Source organism: Gekko japonicus, unplaced genomic scaffold (genome assembly GCF_001447785.1).
Source record: "Gekko japonicus isolate JY-2015 unplaced genomic scaffold, Gekko_japonicus_V1.1 scaffold826, whole genome shotgun sequence".
In the NCBI taxonomy this organism is placed as follows: domain Eukaryota; kingdom Metazoa; phylum Chordata; class Lepidosauria; order Squamata; family Gekkonidae; genus Gekko; species Gekko japonicus.
Window position 1 is genome coordinate 148,599 of NW_015177033.1, and position 15,271 is coordinate 163,869.

The 15,271-nt window shown below is 41.3% G+C and overlaps 1 protein-coding gene across 1 annotated transcript in view; it reads left to right on the top strand.

The window, feature by feature from the left end:
• RIMS1 (regulating synaptic membrane exocytosis 1) overlaps window positions 1-15,271 on the top strand; it is a 517,496-nt gene that overhangs the window by 39,240 nt on the left and 462,985 nt on the right. Inside the window, exon 2 of the mRNA XM_015427952.1 lies at window positions 13,921-13,949. Within this exon, the coding sequence (XP_015283438.1) occupies window positions 13,921-13,949 (29 nt within the window). The remainder of the gene's footprint in view (window positions 1-13,920; window positions 13,950-15,271) is intronic.

Genomic DNA, 15,271 nt, shown 5'->3' on the forward strand with positions numbered 1-15,271 from the left:
GGCAGCCTATCATGTTAAATAAAATTGGGTCTAAAAGAGTAGAATGTATATCATCATATTGGGAAGATTACAGAGGAATATGGAGAACCGAGTCAACTTGATTTAGATTACATGCACAAAGTCTTGTTGAATATGGAATCCTATTATATCTACCATAAGTAACTGTAGATGGATCAGTATTGCATCTAGCAAATACAAATGCTCTGCGCAATTGTGGGGCATGGAGGGCTGATAAATATGAAGGCAGATGGCCAATAATTGGAAGGATTTCAAAATTCAAAGGGGAGCAGGATTTATTTGCATCACTGACTAGTTTTTGCATTTCAATATCTAGGATTCTACGTTTAATTAACTGATATGCATTTGTAAAAGGGAGCATTTATAGGGAATCCATGGATAAACCCATTGTAATTATTTTGTAATGTTGGCAATCCAATGCGAATGTAATGTTGGCAATCCATTTGAACAAGATGGATTCAGACAGCATTTGGTGTAAATAGCTCCCACAGTCAGCAGTGTAGTGCACTCGTAACCAGTATTTGATTGATATAAGCCATGCTCTTGTTTCTATCATGTTAAGGCCTGTTCCTAAACAGAGAGCTGTGTATGGAACACAGCATGGCAGACTCATGATTTTCCTAACGAATTTGGATTGAACTCTTTCAATACTGGTCTCGAGGGCATTTATCCATGTTGGAATACCATACAATAACTGTGTAATCACTTTGGCCTTAAAAACTTTTAAAGCAGCTGGAACAAACTGGTTGCCTCTATTAAAGAAGAAATGTGAGATGGCTGGTGCATTGGTGGTAGCTAAGTTAATCATAGATTTACAATGGCAAGACCAGGACATGTTATAACTGAAATAGAGACCTAGATATTTAAAATGCTTAACCTGCTCTATTTCTTTTCCATTGAATGACCATTTTTGGATTTTACAGGATACTACTAATTTTACTAAATACTAATAACTTGGATTTCTCATAATTCAGGAGTAGTTTATTCTCAAGAAAATAACTAAGACATCTGTTCAACAGACATCTGAGCCCTACCCTCATGCAAGAGAGTAGTACTGTATCATCTGCATATAACGGGATAGGTACAGAAAGGGTACCCAGTTTAGGAGAATTATAATCTTCCGCTAAAATGGGGGGTCAAATAATTGAGAAATAAATTAAATAGGAAAGGAGCTAGTATGCATCCCTGTTTAACTTCTTTGTTAAAGAGAATTTTTGGGGTTAATTCCCCTACGGTTGAACATTTGATTTGACAAGTGAAAGTGTGTAGTATTATGATTAATTTGAGGTCTCTTGTCAATATCTAGTTGGTACAATTGAGTCCATAATAACTCTCTATCAATTGAGTTGAATGCTCCTTTAAAATCCAAAAAAGCTGCATAAAGTTTAGAGTTTCTACATCTAGTGTACTTACCAGCTAGATGTGCTAAGGTAATACAATGGTCTATTGTAGATTTGCCCTTGCAGAACCCAAGTTGTTCAGGGCCTAAAGCACTTTTCTGAGATATCCAAAAGGTTAGTTTGGTTAATAGATGCTTGGCGTACAATTTGCCTATGATGGAAAGGAAATTGGCCTATAGTTAGAGGGGATTGTGTAGTCACCTTTCTTATAGATCAGGACTATGATTGCATTTTGCCAGGCATCAGGGATAAGTCCCGTTTGATTAATCATAGTAAAAAGGGGGGCAAGAGGGATAGCCAACGATTCTGGATCCACCTTTAAAAGCTCTGGGGGAATCAAATCAGGGCCGGGGGCTTTCCCAGTCTTCAGTTGGTTAATTAATCCTGTTATTTCTTCAGGGTTCACAGGTGGCCTATTTGGTAAGTCCTCATCACAAAAATCATATGAATTACCAGTACGGTCTTGGTTCTGCTGGAACAGAGCAGAAAAGTACTGTAACCATGCATGAGATGAAATCACAGACATGGGAGAAGGTCCTGCATGCAAAGAATCTGAAACTATGGCCCAAAACATCTTGGATTTATTTAGAACAGTAGCTTGGTATAGTTGTTCCCATTGGTTGTTGAAAAACTCCAACGTCTTCTTTTTCGTGCTCTCCTGCAGCTGTTTTTTTTACCTGAAAATACTTTGAGAGGAGGGAAGGATCATTAGAAATTCTAAACTGGCTATAGATATTATGTAATTGGGATTTTAGTGCTCTGCACTCTGCAGAATCCCAAGATTTGGCACCCCTATTACTCTTTTTTGTAGAATGATTAAAGTTTATACAAAGTGCCTGAGAAAGGTGAGAAATCAAGGTGTTCTATGCTGAACTCTTTAGAGTAGGTTCCATATTATCAATTAGAGAGGCTCTTAGGTCAAGAGTAGGTCTGGGTTTAAATAGACTGGAGGTTACCTGGGTGGAGTGGTCATTCTACAAAATTTTGGGTAAGATTTCTGGCTCAGAGGTCAGGGGAGTAAATGGGTAGGAAAAGTCAGCAAAAGAGTTAATTTTAAGGGTTAAAATCAGGGGAATATGATCATTAGCGATGAAATCCCCTACCTCAAAATTCAGAACACGAGGGTCCAGAACAGGGGGCACTAGAAAGTAGTCGATTACACTACTTCCTTTTGTAGAAATAAATGTAAATTTGCTGGCTTTAGGAAAGTGGGCAAGTCCATTCAGCCATAGTCTATTAAACTGAAGACAAAATTGAACTGAAGACAGCAATCTTTGGACAGCCTTTCCAGGGAAAGAAAAGGGGGAAAGGTATCATTCTGATTAAGTTCAAAAGATCTGAAAAAATTGAGTGATCTTTTCCCACTCTCGCATTAATTTCCTTTCTAATATTTCCATAAGGGTGGATAAATGTTCCCAATGTTGTGAAAGGGCATAACTATCTAGGGAGGAGGGCACATATAAATTCATAATAATCAAGATAGAACTTTCAAAAACAAATTTGACAGCTAGTGCTGTAGAATTATCCAATGGTAGCATAGTAATATCACATTTTAGGGACAAGGAAACAAAGATAGATAACCCAACTTGGAGACGACCTTTGGGTTTAACTCTATAGGCTGGAAGAGAGAAGAATTTAAACCCTTCTAAGTGAATCATAAGACCACGTTTCCTGGAGTACAATATCATAGCCTTTTATATAACAGAGGAAGTCAACATCATTGGCTTTACTCCTCCGCCCTGCAATGTTCCAAGGAATAATTTTATTGCAGTAGTAGGAGGAGCAGTTGTATGTCAGTTTGTTGTTGATAGTCAGCCAGAGAGTTGTTCATATCGTGGAATATGCAGCCATTAACTGGGCCACTATGGAAGTTAGAAATTGTTTGCCATGGATTATGTTGAGTTATTTTAATCTCCTCAGTTAAGAGGGTATCGTTTATCTCCAGGATGGAAGTATGTATCTCAGCTTGAGTTGAGGGGTGTACGTTTCTCTCAAGGTTTTGTTGAGGATTCTTAGTGCTGTTCACTGGAAGTGGCAATGGAGTGAACACATGGCTGGTGGCATCTGAAATGTTCTCTTGCAGGCAGGCAGGCATTGTTTCCAGTCTGTCAACTATTGCCGCTTTCTCAGAAACAGGAAGATTGCTGAAAAGGTTCTGTACTTCTTGGTCAAGAATTTCTTGGTCAAGTAGATCACTATCCATGTATTGAGCATCAGGGGATGGCAGCAACTTCTGAAGCACCATTGGAGCTAGCTGGAATATTCCCTTTTGTGCCTTTGAAAATAAGTGGCTCAATGGTTGCGTTGCGAAAAACGTGCGTAGGAAAGATCCCTTTGACTTTAAATAAGCTTTTTGTTTAAGAATTAAGTTAGGTAGTTTGGGGCTGTTAAATGATAGGAGGACTGTTTGAGTTGAGAAATGATTCTTCAAAGGTTCCACTGATCTTATATCCATGGATCCTTTTTGGGGTCCAAACAGATCATACAGATGTCTTCTAGCCAGGGTAGGTGTCTTCCAAGACAGAAAAGTTCCTTTAAATTTACATACAGTCAAACTTATTAAAAGGTTGCCAGATCAACTGCCATGAACCTTGTGTTTTCTGCTTAAGTTGGGGTTATAGGATTCAGTTAACCTTGGGTCCGTTATGGCTTCATAAAAATCAAGGTCAGGATTGAGATTATTCAGATCCGATGGCTGCAAGGGAAAGGATTTACTGGTTGGAGAAGCTTTGCTTCTAACATCCTTGCCTCCAACTAACCTTGATAATGACTCAGCAATGTTCAATATGTTAGAGTGTAGAGAATTGAGCCTTCTGCAGATAAGACTCATTGATTCAGCCACCAGAATGAGCAGGTCTGCAGGAGCTTGAGTGGCTAAATTATCTGTCTTGAGATGAATTGCAGAGGAGTCAGGGACTTCAGCTGTGTCAGAGTTAATTAAGCCACTATCATGTACTTCAAATGGTGCATCAGAGTAAACACTTTAAGGGAGGCTATCATTGTCTTCACTTAATGGAGAAAAGCGGTTAGAGGTAGGTATTTGGAAAAAATCTTCCGATTCTAAGGTAGTTAATGGGAAAAAGTCCTCAATCTTTGTTTGGAATCAGGAAGTATAAATTCCTCTGCATACTTCTCAATCACCTCTCCGAGATCCGCACATTTAGCTTGCATGACTGAGTGTTTTCTGTAATCAACACTTCATAATTTCACCCTCCTCATTCTGTATAAGGTCCTTTGTATTTTTTATTTCCTCCGTGGCCTCATAAACATACTGGGAAAACAACTTGTGCTTTGGGGAAAGGTCTTCCACCTTCTTCTTTTTTGAGGTAGGCCCATCCAGGGCACTGTCTGGCACTGGACGTCTCTGGGCTCTGACACTGCCCTGCTTCAGCGAGGGAGCAGTATGGGATGTTCCCTGCAGGGCATCTAGGAAAGCATAGAATCATAGAGTTGAAAGGGACATCCAGGGTCAGCTAGTTCAACCACGCTGCACAATGCAGAAAATTCACAAATACCCCCCCCCTGACCCCTTCTCTATGCCCTGAAGATGGCCAAAATCCCCTCCAGGACCCCAGGCCACTTTTCTCCCTGACCTTTTGGCATTTCCCCCTTTTACAACTTATTATTCAACCAAAGCTTATACGGGTGAGATCAGCTTACCGAAACAACTGGTGCCTGGCAAACTGTCGCCAATGTTAGAATCTGATGGGTACGGAGAATGACGGGTTTCCTCTCCCCTTCTTCGATGACCACTGACCAGGAGGAAAAGATAAGAAATTAATCTCACCACACAACACCCTTTAATGGTCGTGCTACTGTGAAAACAAAAAAAAATCCTACCAATGTCATCTGCAAGCAATTGTTGGGGAGGGATGCTGTTGATTTCAGGGGTTCCCATGTAGCAATTGACTGATATTACTGCAGCCACCATCTCCTCATCAAATATTGCTGTTAGACAGACAGACGGCAGAGAAGGTTGTCAAAAAAGAGCAGTGTTTCCTGTGGCTGTGCCATTTTATACCCCCTCCCCCCCCAAAAAATGCTGTTTCCATACCTTCAAGATCTTGCAGGTCAAGGGAAGTTGAAACCATGCTTAGGCTTCTTATGAAAATAACACTCTGTGTGTGTGTGCGTGTGCGTGGAGTTGACAGCTTCCTTGAGAATGTGGGATGGACATAGCTCCTTCTCTCTTTACTTTTTATCTTTTCTTGCAGTTGGGAGATCTCCCTTTTTTACTTATATATTCTGGCCAGAAGCCACACACCTGAAGGTGCTAATGTGTTATTGGGCAATTAAATGTAACTGGGGATGGTTAAAAGATTGACACAGTTCATAAGAAGTACAAAGATGAAAAGTCTGAATGAAGTATAAAAAGCTAGTTGGAGATCTCCTCTCTTGGGTTTTTAGTTAGTAGTGGGTTCTTTACTTTCTCCCTTATATGTAGCTTTCCCTTTCCCTTTTTTCTGTTCTAGTTTTTGTAGTGTTTAAAAAATCAATAAAAAATCCCCTCCGGGGCCTTAAAAAAAAAGAAACACAATTTCAAACTAAATAGGCTTTTTAAATACAGTACAACATTTATAAAAGATTTGAATGGATATCTGTTTCACCCCAAAGCTTCTTTTGTTACAGCAATATATCAGTTTTTAAAAAGAATTTTAGGAAACCAGAACAAAAAAAAAGTCAGCTATAAGTGTTTAACTCTCCCTCCTGCACGTGTTCAGCTGTTTCTCATGGAATTTTATGGGTCGGCTTTATACTTTTCTGCGAAAGCCTCACCCCTCCCAACCCTTGCATCTTTCTGCAAACATTTTTTAATTTCACAAAAACACTATGGATTTTTATGCCTCTTTTTAATTTTTATAACAGTTAGTTACATCACTGAGCATTCTAATTATTTTTATGCACACCTTACAGGAAGAGTGTCAGAACATCATTTATTTATTTATTCTTTGGATTTGTATCCCGCCCTCCCCGAAGGCTCAGGGTGGCTAACAGGGGCATAAATGCCTAATAAAAACAATAAGAACAATATAAAAATACAATACACTATACAACATAATACAATTAATAAAACATCGGTGCTCCACTACTCACTCCAATTCCTAAAATTGGCTTTGGAATGTTTTGTACAAAAATCTTTCAATCAGTACAACGTAAGTGGACTCACAACCAATGTTCCCTCTAAGGTGTGCAGTCTCGTGAGCAGAAATTTTACCCTGTGAGCCAAAAGTGGTCCTAGTGTTAAAACTGTGAGTGGGACGACATTTTTTTTTAAAAAAATTATTTAAGTGTACAAGCATACAAACAACATATAAACTATTATAATTTGTATTACAAGCCATATATTTATATTAAACTTATTTAAATTTATGTGGAACATATTTGTATTACTTAACCTCCCAGGCTTAAGGGCACAGATAATCACTTTGCAAAGCACCAGAACACACCAGATCACATCCAGCATGCTGCTGAGGCCAGCTCCCCCCCACATCTTCTTCAACTAACCTCCCAGGCTTAAGGACACAGAGAGTCACTTTGCAAAGCACCAGAACATACCAGATCGCCTCTAGCACGCTACTGATGCTGGCTCCCCCCCCACCTTTTTCCACTAACCTCCCAGGATTAAGGTCACATAGAGTCACTTTGCAAAGCACCAGAAGCCACCAGATTGCCTCTAGCACGCTGCTGAGGCCAGTTCCCCACCCCAAGACAAAACAAACAACCAGGCAACTCACCTCAGGAAGGGCAGAAGCTGGGTAACAGAGCAGTCCTCCTTCTGGGCCAGGGTACCTCCAGGAGCACGAGGCAGAGGACTGCCGGGGAGCGCCCCCTTTCACAGGGCAAGCAAACCCCAGCTGAGGAGAGGCAGGGCCAGCCCAGATTAGGAAACACAAAGCATTCTGCTGTGTTTCTGTGCTGCCTGAGCAAATGGATCTGTGCTGCATGGCCATTGGGAAGGGACCTCACCCCTGCGCTGTGGTAAAAATTGCTGCGCTGGCCAGGGGAAATCGGTGTGCCAGTGCAGCCTGGCGCAGCTTAAAGGGAACCTAGCTCACAACTCTGGTAAAACTCTCTTAAAAGTGTTTGAGGGCAAGTAGCATTGGAGACAGCATCTATCAGTCTGCCCATAGTAACAAGATCGTGGAAATTGATACTGAAGACCTGGAGAGCACTGGCAACAACACGGGTCCCATGTTTAGATGACAACACACATATTTCAAGTTCTCCTGATAAACCTCCAGTAGCCAAGAAAGACAAGCATGTGAATTCTGCATGGCGTCTGAAAAACACACCCATCACTTTTTGAGTAGTATAAATGGTCAAAGCATCTATTCAAAATCACAAAAACAGAAGCAGAGAGCAGCTGATTCATAGTGGAGCATGGGGATGCAACCATGGAATAAGGAATCACATTGGCAGTCAGGCCTGTTTGTTCTTGGAGTGTCATGTGGACAGAATTCCTGCCCCCTGCAAAATCCAGGAGACAGATTTTCTAGAATAAGCAAATGAACAAAAACACATTGAACTCCATTACACTCACTCACTCACTCACTCACTCACTCACACCCATGCACATCCATACATACCATATATATGCCCCTGTATAAATTGATGGGGTGACCACATTTGGAATACTGTGTACAGTTCTGGTCACCACACCTCAAAAAGGATATAACAATGGGAAAAGTGCAGAAAAGGGCAACTAGAATGATAAAAGGATTGGAACACTTTCCCTATGAAGAAAGGTTAAAACGCTTGGGGCTCTTTAGCTTGGAGAAACAATGGCTGAGGGGTGACATAATCAAGGTTTATAAGATTATGCATGGGATAGAGCAGGTTGAGAAAGAAGTACTTTTCTCCCTTTCTCACAATACAAGAACTTGTGGGCACTCGAGCAGTCAGGTTAGAACAAAGTACTTCTTCACCCAAAGAGTGATTAACACATGGAATTCACTCCACAGGAGGTGGTGGCAGCTACAAGCATGGATGACTTCAATAGGGAATTAGATAAACATATGGGGCAGAGGTCCATTAGTGGCTATTAGCCACAGGGTATAGATAGGGGCAAGTGATGTTATGTATTTTTGATGCGGTGGGGGGGGGCAACAGTGGGAGAGCTTCTAGTGTCCTGGCCCCAGAAAGGGGAACCTAGTTCAATGTAACTATCCAACAGGAGACATTATTCTTTGGAAATCCTCTCCTGGAATATAGCAGGCTGGTTCTGTTGCCTTTATGTTTTAAATGGGACTTTCCCTGAAGATCACCCTGGAGAGTTCACTTTTATGCTAGGGCAGAAGGCTAGCACCATTGATTATATGTTAGTATGTACTTCGCTGTTCCCCTAAGTATAAAAATTTAAGTTATTACCCTATTTTGATAGTGACCATTTTCCTCTATTCCTTAGACTCCATTCTTCCATACTTTAAGAAGTAGCAATAGCCCATGAAAATTCTGCTTCACGGATTGTTTGCAGGAGGAAATGGTCTTTGCATCTACAGACTAGAGTTAGGGAAGTGTTCACTATACAGGATCTCCAAGCCTTTATTGCTGCTTGTCAGAACCTTAGTCCTCCATCAGTCCCGCTTATATTTTACAACAATCTTTTTCAAGAATTGAGGGATATTTTACTCCATGTTAAAGGTCAACATTCATCCTCCCATAAAAAATCTAAACTATGGTTTGATAGCGAATGTCATGGGGTGAAAAAATGCCTAATAAACCTTTACTATTCCTTTAAAAAGGCTAGTAATCAGCAGAGAATCGAAATTCAACTAAACCTTCAGTCCCAGAAAAAGGCATACTAACAGTTAATTGCTATGAAAAAGAAGAATTATACTAAACTGCTTTGGTCAGAGCTAATTTGTGCTGCGAAGCAGAAAAATTCAGCTAAATTTTGGAGGAAGATTGTTGAAAACATGAAAACCGTATCACACCATTTAGATCCGCCAATTTCCCCTGATAAGTGGGTCTCTTTTTTTCATTCCCTTTATAATGATATGCCCCCTTCTCCGGTTTTACCGGTTGATTTTGAGGGACTGGCAGAGTGGCCACCAGTTTCCGCCAATGAAATCAAGTCTCACATGAATCAACTCAAAAAGGGCAAGGCACCTGGCCTTGACGCTATACCTCCTGAATGCTTTAAAGAGAATATTGACTGGTGGGCTCCTTTTCTTGCCTCTTTGTTTACGTTAATTGATTCTACTGGGCATATTCCACCTGATTGGAGGACATCTATAGTGGTTCCCCTTTTTAAAAAAGGAAGGAGAGATCAGCCCTCAAATTACCGTCCCATCAGTTTATTAAGCATCTGTAGTAAATTATATGCCAAACATTACCTGGATAAATTCACTTCCTGGCTGGTGCTGGAGAATGTGATTGCTTGAGAGCAGGCAGGTTTCAGAGAGCATAGATCTACCCTTGATCACTGCCTCACTATACAACATCTCATTGAAAAATATGCCGCAAAAGGCCCTGTCTCGTTATTTGCTGCCTTTATTGACCTCAAGGCGGCTTTTGATTCTATTTGCAGAAATTGGTTATGGGCCAAACTGGAAGCTTCTTCCTTAGATAAAAGGCTCCTTTTACTTATCAGAGTGCTTTACGACCACTCGCAATTAAGAGTCAGATACAATGGGAGGGGAAGTCTGTCAGAACCAGTTAGTACCTACAAAAGAGTCAGACAGGGATGTCTGTTGTCCCCTATGCTGTTTAACTATTATATTATATTTGCACAAAGGCTTTGCAAATGCAGCTTAGGGGAAGTTGAAACTATCTCGCATATGAGCCTCAGGTGTCCCTGGTACAAGGAGGTAAGTTCCAAATATCTTGAGCCTATTGTAAAACTAAATCCTGATATGATGGAATCTGATTATATAAACTATTTGCTGTCAGATGAAAATCAGTCTACTTCTAAAGCTGTTGCCAAATTCTGTATCGCTTGCTGCTGTATTCGAAAAGCCCGCTAAATCACGTTTTAGCTCTAAGCCGATTTGCTGACCTATATTTTATGTAATATTTATTTGTTGTTACTTTATTTTAATGTATTTTTATATATCCTTTGTATTTATTCTAGTTATTTTATTGTTGCAGTCAGTATATTTTCTTCAGTGTGATTCTGTTGATTTACTGGCTTGAGGCTGCAGTACTAGTGTCCTGGCCCCAGTGCTGGACCTCCTGATGGCACCTGGTATTTTTCACTGTGTGACAGCATGTAGGACTGGATGGGCCATTGGCCTGATCCAACATTGGTTTCTCTTATGTTTTATGTTATGTTCAGCTCGAAGGTATTCAGAGGCTGCTGCTGATTGTTTGGGGAAACACCTCTCTCTCCATCCTCACACTTTGGCTCTTTTCGGGGATACCACTCCCAACATCCTTATCCTTCCACAACGTTTGTGCAAAAAGCCGCTTTGCAATGACTGGCCAGTCATTCTCTTTTTCCGAGTCTGAACTATGTGTGCATCTTCATACCCTTTATCAGTGCTCCAGGAACCAGAGGATCAGCAGCAGCTGTCACAGGTGTGTTTTCCATGGTGCGGGAAAACCATAAGCAACACGTGCAAGCCAGCTGGGGGAAGGATGGTGCCTCTCCCATTTTTAAAGAGCAGGTCCCATGCTAATTGGTGCATTTAAATGTTGCTAGGGATATTCCCTGTGATGATGGAGGGCCACCCCCCCACACACACGTTGGGCAAAAAAACCCCAAAGTGATGATCGCCCTGTCCTACCTTGCAAGATTGGTATTGGGGAAAATGGCAAAAACTGACCTGCAGCCTCCCCAAAACACTCCTGCCACCTGGGGGGGGGCTTTTCAGAGAGGTCACCCAGGCCTCCCTTTTTCTTCTTTTCTCTTCTTTCTTCTGACCTCCTTCTGACTTTAATTTCCTGCCTGAAAGAGGATTTCATGCCCTATGTGTGTGGTGCTTTTGGGGGACAGGGTGTGTGTCTCCTGCCTGCTTTGAGGACAGGTGGCTAGCCTACTCCCTTGCAAAAAAAATTTCCTGCAAAGAAAAAGGAGGGGGTTTCAGATTTCAAAAGCCCCTGGGAGATTTCCAGGCAAGCATAGAAGCTGTTGGGGGGAGGGGAAGCCTTTCCACGTGTTCCTATGTGGTGACCCAGTTTTTTTTTTAAAAAGTCTGTGTTATGTATGGGACTATGGACTTGCATGCTGAGCTTCAGTCTGAGGCTCATAGAGACTATGGTATCCTGAACTGCACATTCCCATTGGCTGCTCCCAACAGCAGACCAATCCAAGCAAAGCAGAATACTTGGAGGGAACAAATCCCATTGGTTGTTATCCTGTAAATATGATTGGTTCTTACCGTTTCACTGGGCGTGGCCTTCATGGCCTGGGATGTTTAAAAGGAGCTCAGGCTTCTATGTGCTCTTGTGTTGGATCATTCTTGTTAATAAAGTTGAAATCACTTGGTTAATAGCTGCCTGAGTCTGATTTACTTCACTGGCGATGAGGATGGGATGCTGAGCGGGTAGGCAGCCCCGCTGAACCAACGCCACAATGGCTGTCAATCGAGAGCTTCCTGAGGGACCGAGGGAAGATGACCAACACCCAGCACATCCAACGACCATGCCAGTCGCTCCACTGGCTACACCGAGACCCGTGATGGCCATCAACACAAAGTTTGATGCCTTCGAGCCGGGGTTGGAGGATTGGGACTCGTACATCACTCGGTTCGAGTTCCATCTACGAGCCAACAAGATCGAGGATGAGGCTACAAAAATGGCAGCACTCCTCAGCTCTTGTGGAAGGGCTGTTTTCGATGTAGCACAGTCCCTTGTGGCCCCAGATGACATCCTGACGGTGACCCTGGATAGCATCAAAACTAAGCTGAAAAATCACTTTTCACCTCAGCCGTCACAGATCGCCTACCGGCATGCTTTTTATAAGCGTGATCAGGCCGCATGTGAAGCCATTGCCAACTACTTCGCGGCACTACAGAAGGCTGCCCAGATGTGCAACTTTCCCAACTTAGAGGTGGCGCTTTTCGACCAATTGGTATGCAGTCTACGGGATGAAAGATTACAGCAGTGGCTGTTCACCAAGCCGGCATTCACGTAAGCTGTGGCCTACACTGAAGCTGTAGCTGCAGAAGCCGCCGAACGGTCAACATGAGAGAACGGTCAACTGTGAGCTAGCTCACACTAACTCAGCTTAGAGGGAACATTGATTAGGTGACACACCCCTAATGTAGACAATCCTCCAAGAGCTTACAGAGCTCTTCTTACAGGGGCTACTGTAAGCTCTTGGAGGATTAGGGTGTGTTGCCTAATATGCAAAGGAAGTTCCTGCTACAAAAAGAACCCTGCATACGTGCCTGGAGAAACGTTTCGCTTTTGAACGATGCTTTTTACTCAGAAGGGCATTCTCTGTTTTTGCACTCTTTATTTATTTTTTTAAAAGGATGGAAACTGGGGTGGGAGAATGGATTTCCTGCTTGCATGCTTTAACATGGGTTTGTGGGGACTCTGGCATTCTCTCTGTTTTCTCAGTAAGTAAAGTTTAAAACTTTTGCTTGCTGCCTGTCGTTTTTTTAAAGGTCCCATTCACACGGAGAAGTTGCCGCGCTAAAGACACGGATGATAGGCGGATTTTCGGTGCGTGATCACACCGCAACATCTGGGAAGCATAGTACATCCCTGGCTAAACCATGGCTTCTCGCCGAGGATACGGAGTAAAAACTACCATACGATGTACTAGTTTCCAGAAAACGTGGGGCAAGGGTGGGCGTCTGATCGCGTTTCCGCTTGAATCTCTTGGCATCTGGCGCCCATCCATGTCCCGTCGCACACTGGATTTATTTTGTAAGTCTCCACAGGATGCGCACAAATGATCATGCGCATGCGCAAACTTCGGTGTGAAAAAAATTCCCGTTTGCCACGGAAGCAGCGCCTAGTGATTGCCAGTGTGATCGCGCCACGCCACTTCTTTGCCATGCTGCAGGATAGCCATGTGATCAGCACCTAACGGTCTAACTACGGGACCTCGACAGGACATGTGATCAGGCTGCCACGCGTTACATTGCTCCAGGGCAAACAGCCACACTTCCCCCCCCCACATTTTCCGGCCCATGTGACCGGGACCAAAAAATGGCTGTTTGCAAACTAACTCTGCTTTCGTTAACATTTTTGATTTTAGTCAAGTTGATCTTCAATCCCTCAACTTGACCATATTTCTGTAATGTTGTTAATAATTGTGTAATTGAATCCAATGGGTTTTCTAAAATAAATACCAGGTCATCTGCAAACGCTTGTAATTTTTATTAGTTTCCTCTTACTTTAAGTCCTCTTATAGTGTCATTCAGGATTTCCAAGACAAACATGAACAGTAATGGTGACAGTGGGCAATCTTGTCTAGTCCCTTTTTGTATTTCAGCACTTTGTAATAAATCTCCATTAATAAGAATCTTTGCATGTTGTTTGGTGTAGTGGTTGTTTGGTTGTTGTTTGGTGTAGTGGTGGAGAGCCAGTTTGGTGTAGTGGTTAGGTGTGTGGACTCTAATCTGGGGAAACCGGGTTTGATTCCCCACTCCTCCACTTGCAGCTGCTGGATGACCTTGGGCAAGCCATAGTTCCGGCACAGCTGTTCTTGAAAAAGAGCAGTTTCTGTCAGAGCTCTCTCAGCCCCACCTACCTCACAGGGTGTCTGTTGTGGGGAGGGGAAGGGAAAGGAGTTTGTAAGCTGCTCTGAGACTTCCTTGGGTAATGAAGGGCGGGGTATAAATCCAATATCTTCTTCTTCTATATTGCTTTAACCATTGTAAAAAATTCTTCACCACATTGTGAGTATGCCAATTGCTCCAACATAAAACACCAACTGACATTGTCAAATGCTTTTTCAGCATCAAGAAAGATCAGTCATTTGTTTTTCTGGGTGTGTTTCAAAATATTCAATTACATTCAGGATTGTTCTAACATTGTTTCTGAGTTGTCTTTTTGGTAAAAATCCTGCTTGATCTTGATGAATTATCTGTATCAGTTTTTTTCCAGTCTTTTAGCTAAAAAAAAAGCATAAATTTTATAATCTACATTTAATAGTGAAATTGGTCTATAATTTTTAATTTCTTTCTCATCTGAATTTGGTTTATGTATCAATGTCATAAGTTCTTCATTCTGGATTCTGGTATTTTTGCCGGTAATCCACCTGGACCTGGTGTTTTCCTTTTTTTGTTTTTGTTTTTGTAATGCTTCTATAATTTCACACGTTGTTATTTGATCATTTAAATTTTGTTTTTCTTCAGTAATTTTTTTAAAGTTGTACTTCTTCAAAAAGTCTTTAATCTCCTCTATTGTAGCTTCTCTTCTTTGATATAATTTGCTATAAAATGTCTCAATTTTTTTTTTTAAATCTTTGGGTGTATTTTTTTCTTCAGTAATTTTTTTAAAGTTGTACTTCTTCAAAAAGTCTTTAATCTCCTCTATTGTAGCTTCTCTTCTTTGATATAATTTGCTATAAAATGTCTCAATTGTTTTTTTTAAATCTTTGGGTGTATTTTTTTCTTCTTCACTGTCTTTTAAGATTTTTATAGTTCTCCTTTAGCATTTTCAAAATAATTTTGTTTTGCACAAGTAATCTTTTTAGCGATTTCCTCTGTCAAGATACAATTCATTTGGTGTTGTGATAGCTTTAATTTCACTCTTAAATGTTCAGCTGAGGGGTCTTATTTTAAATTTTCTTCCTTCATCTTAATTTGTTCTGTAATTTGTAAAAAAAAATCTGTTTTTTTTGTACGTGCTGTTTCTCTAATTATCCAACCTCTGCAATAAGCTAACTGTATGCATCCCATACAGTTAGAATAGAAATATCTGGTTGAATATTCTGTTCAGAAAACATTTGA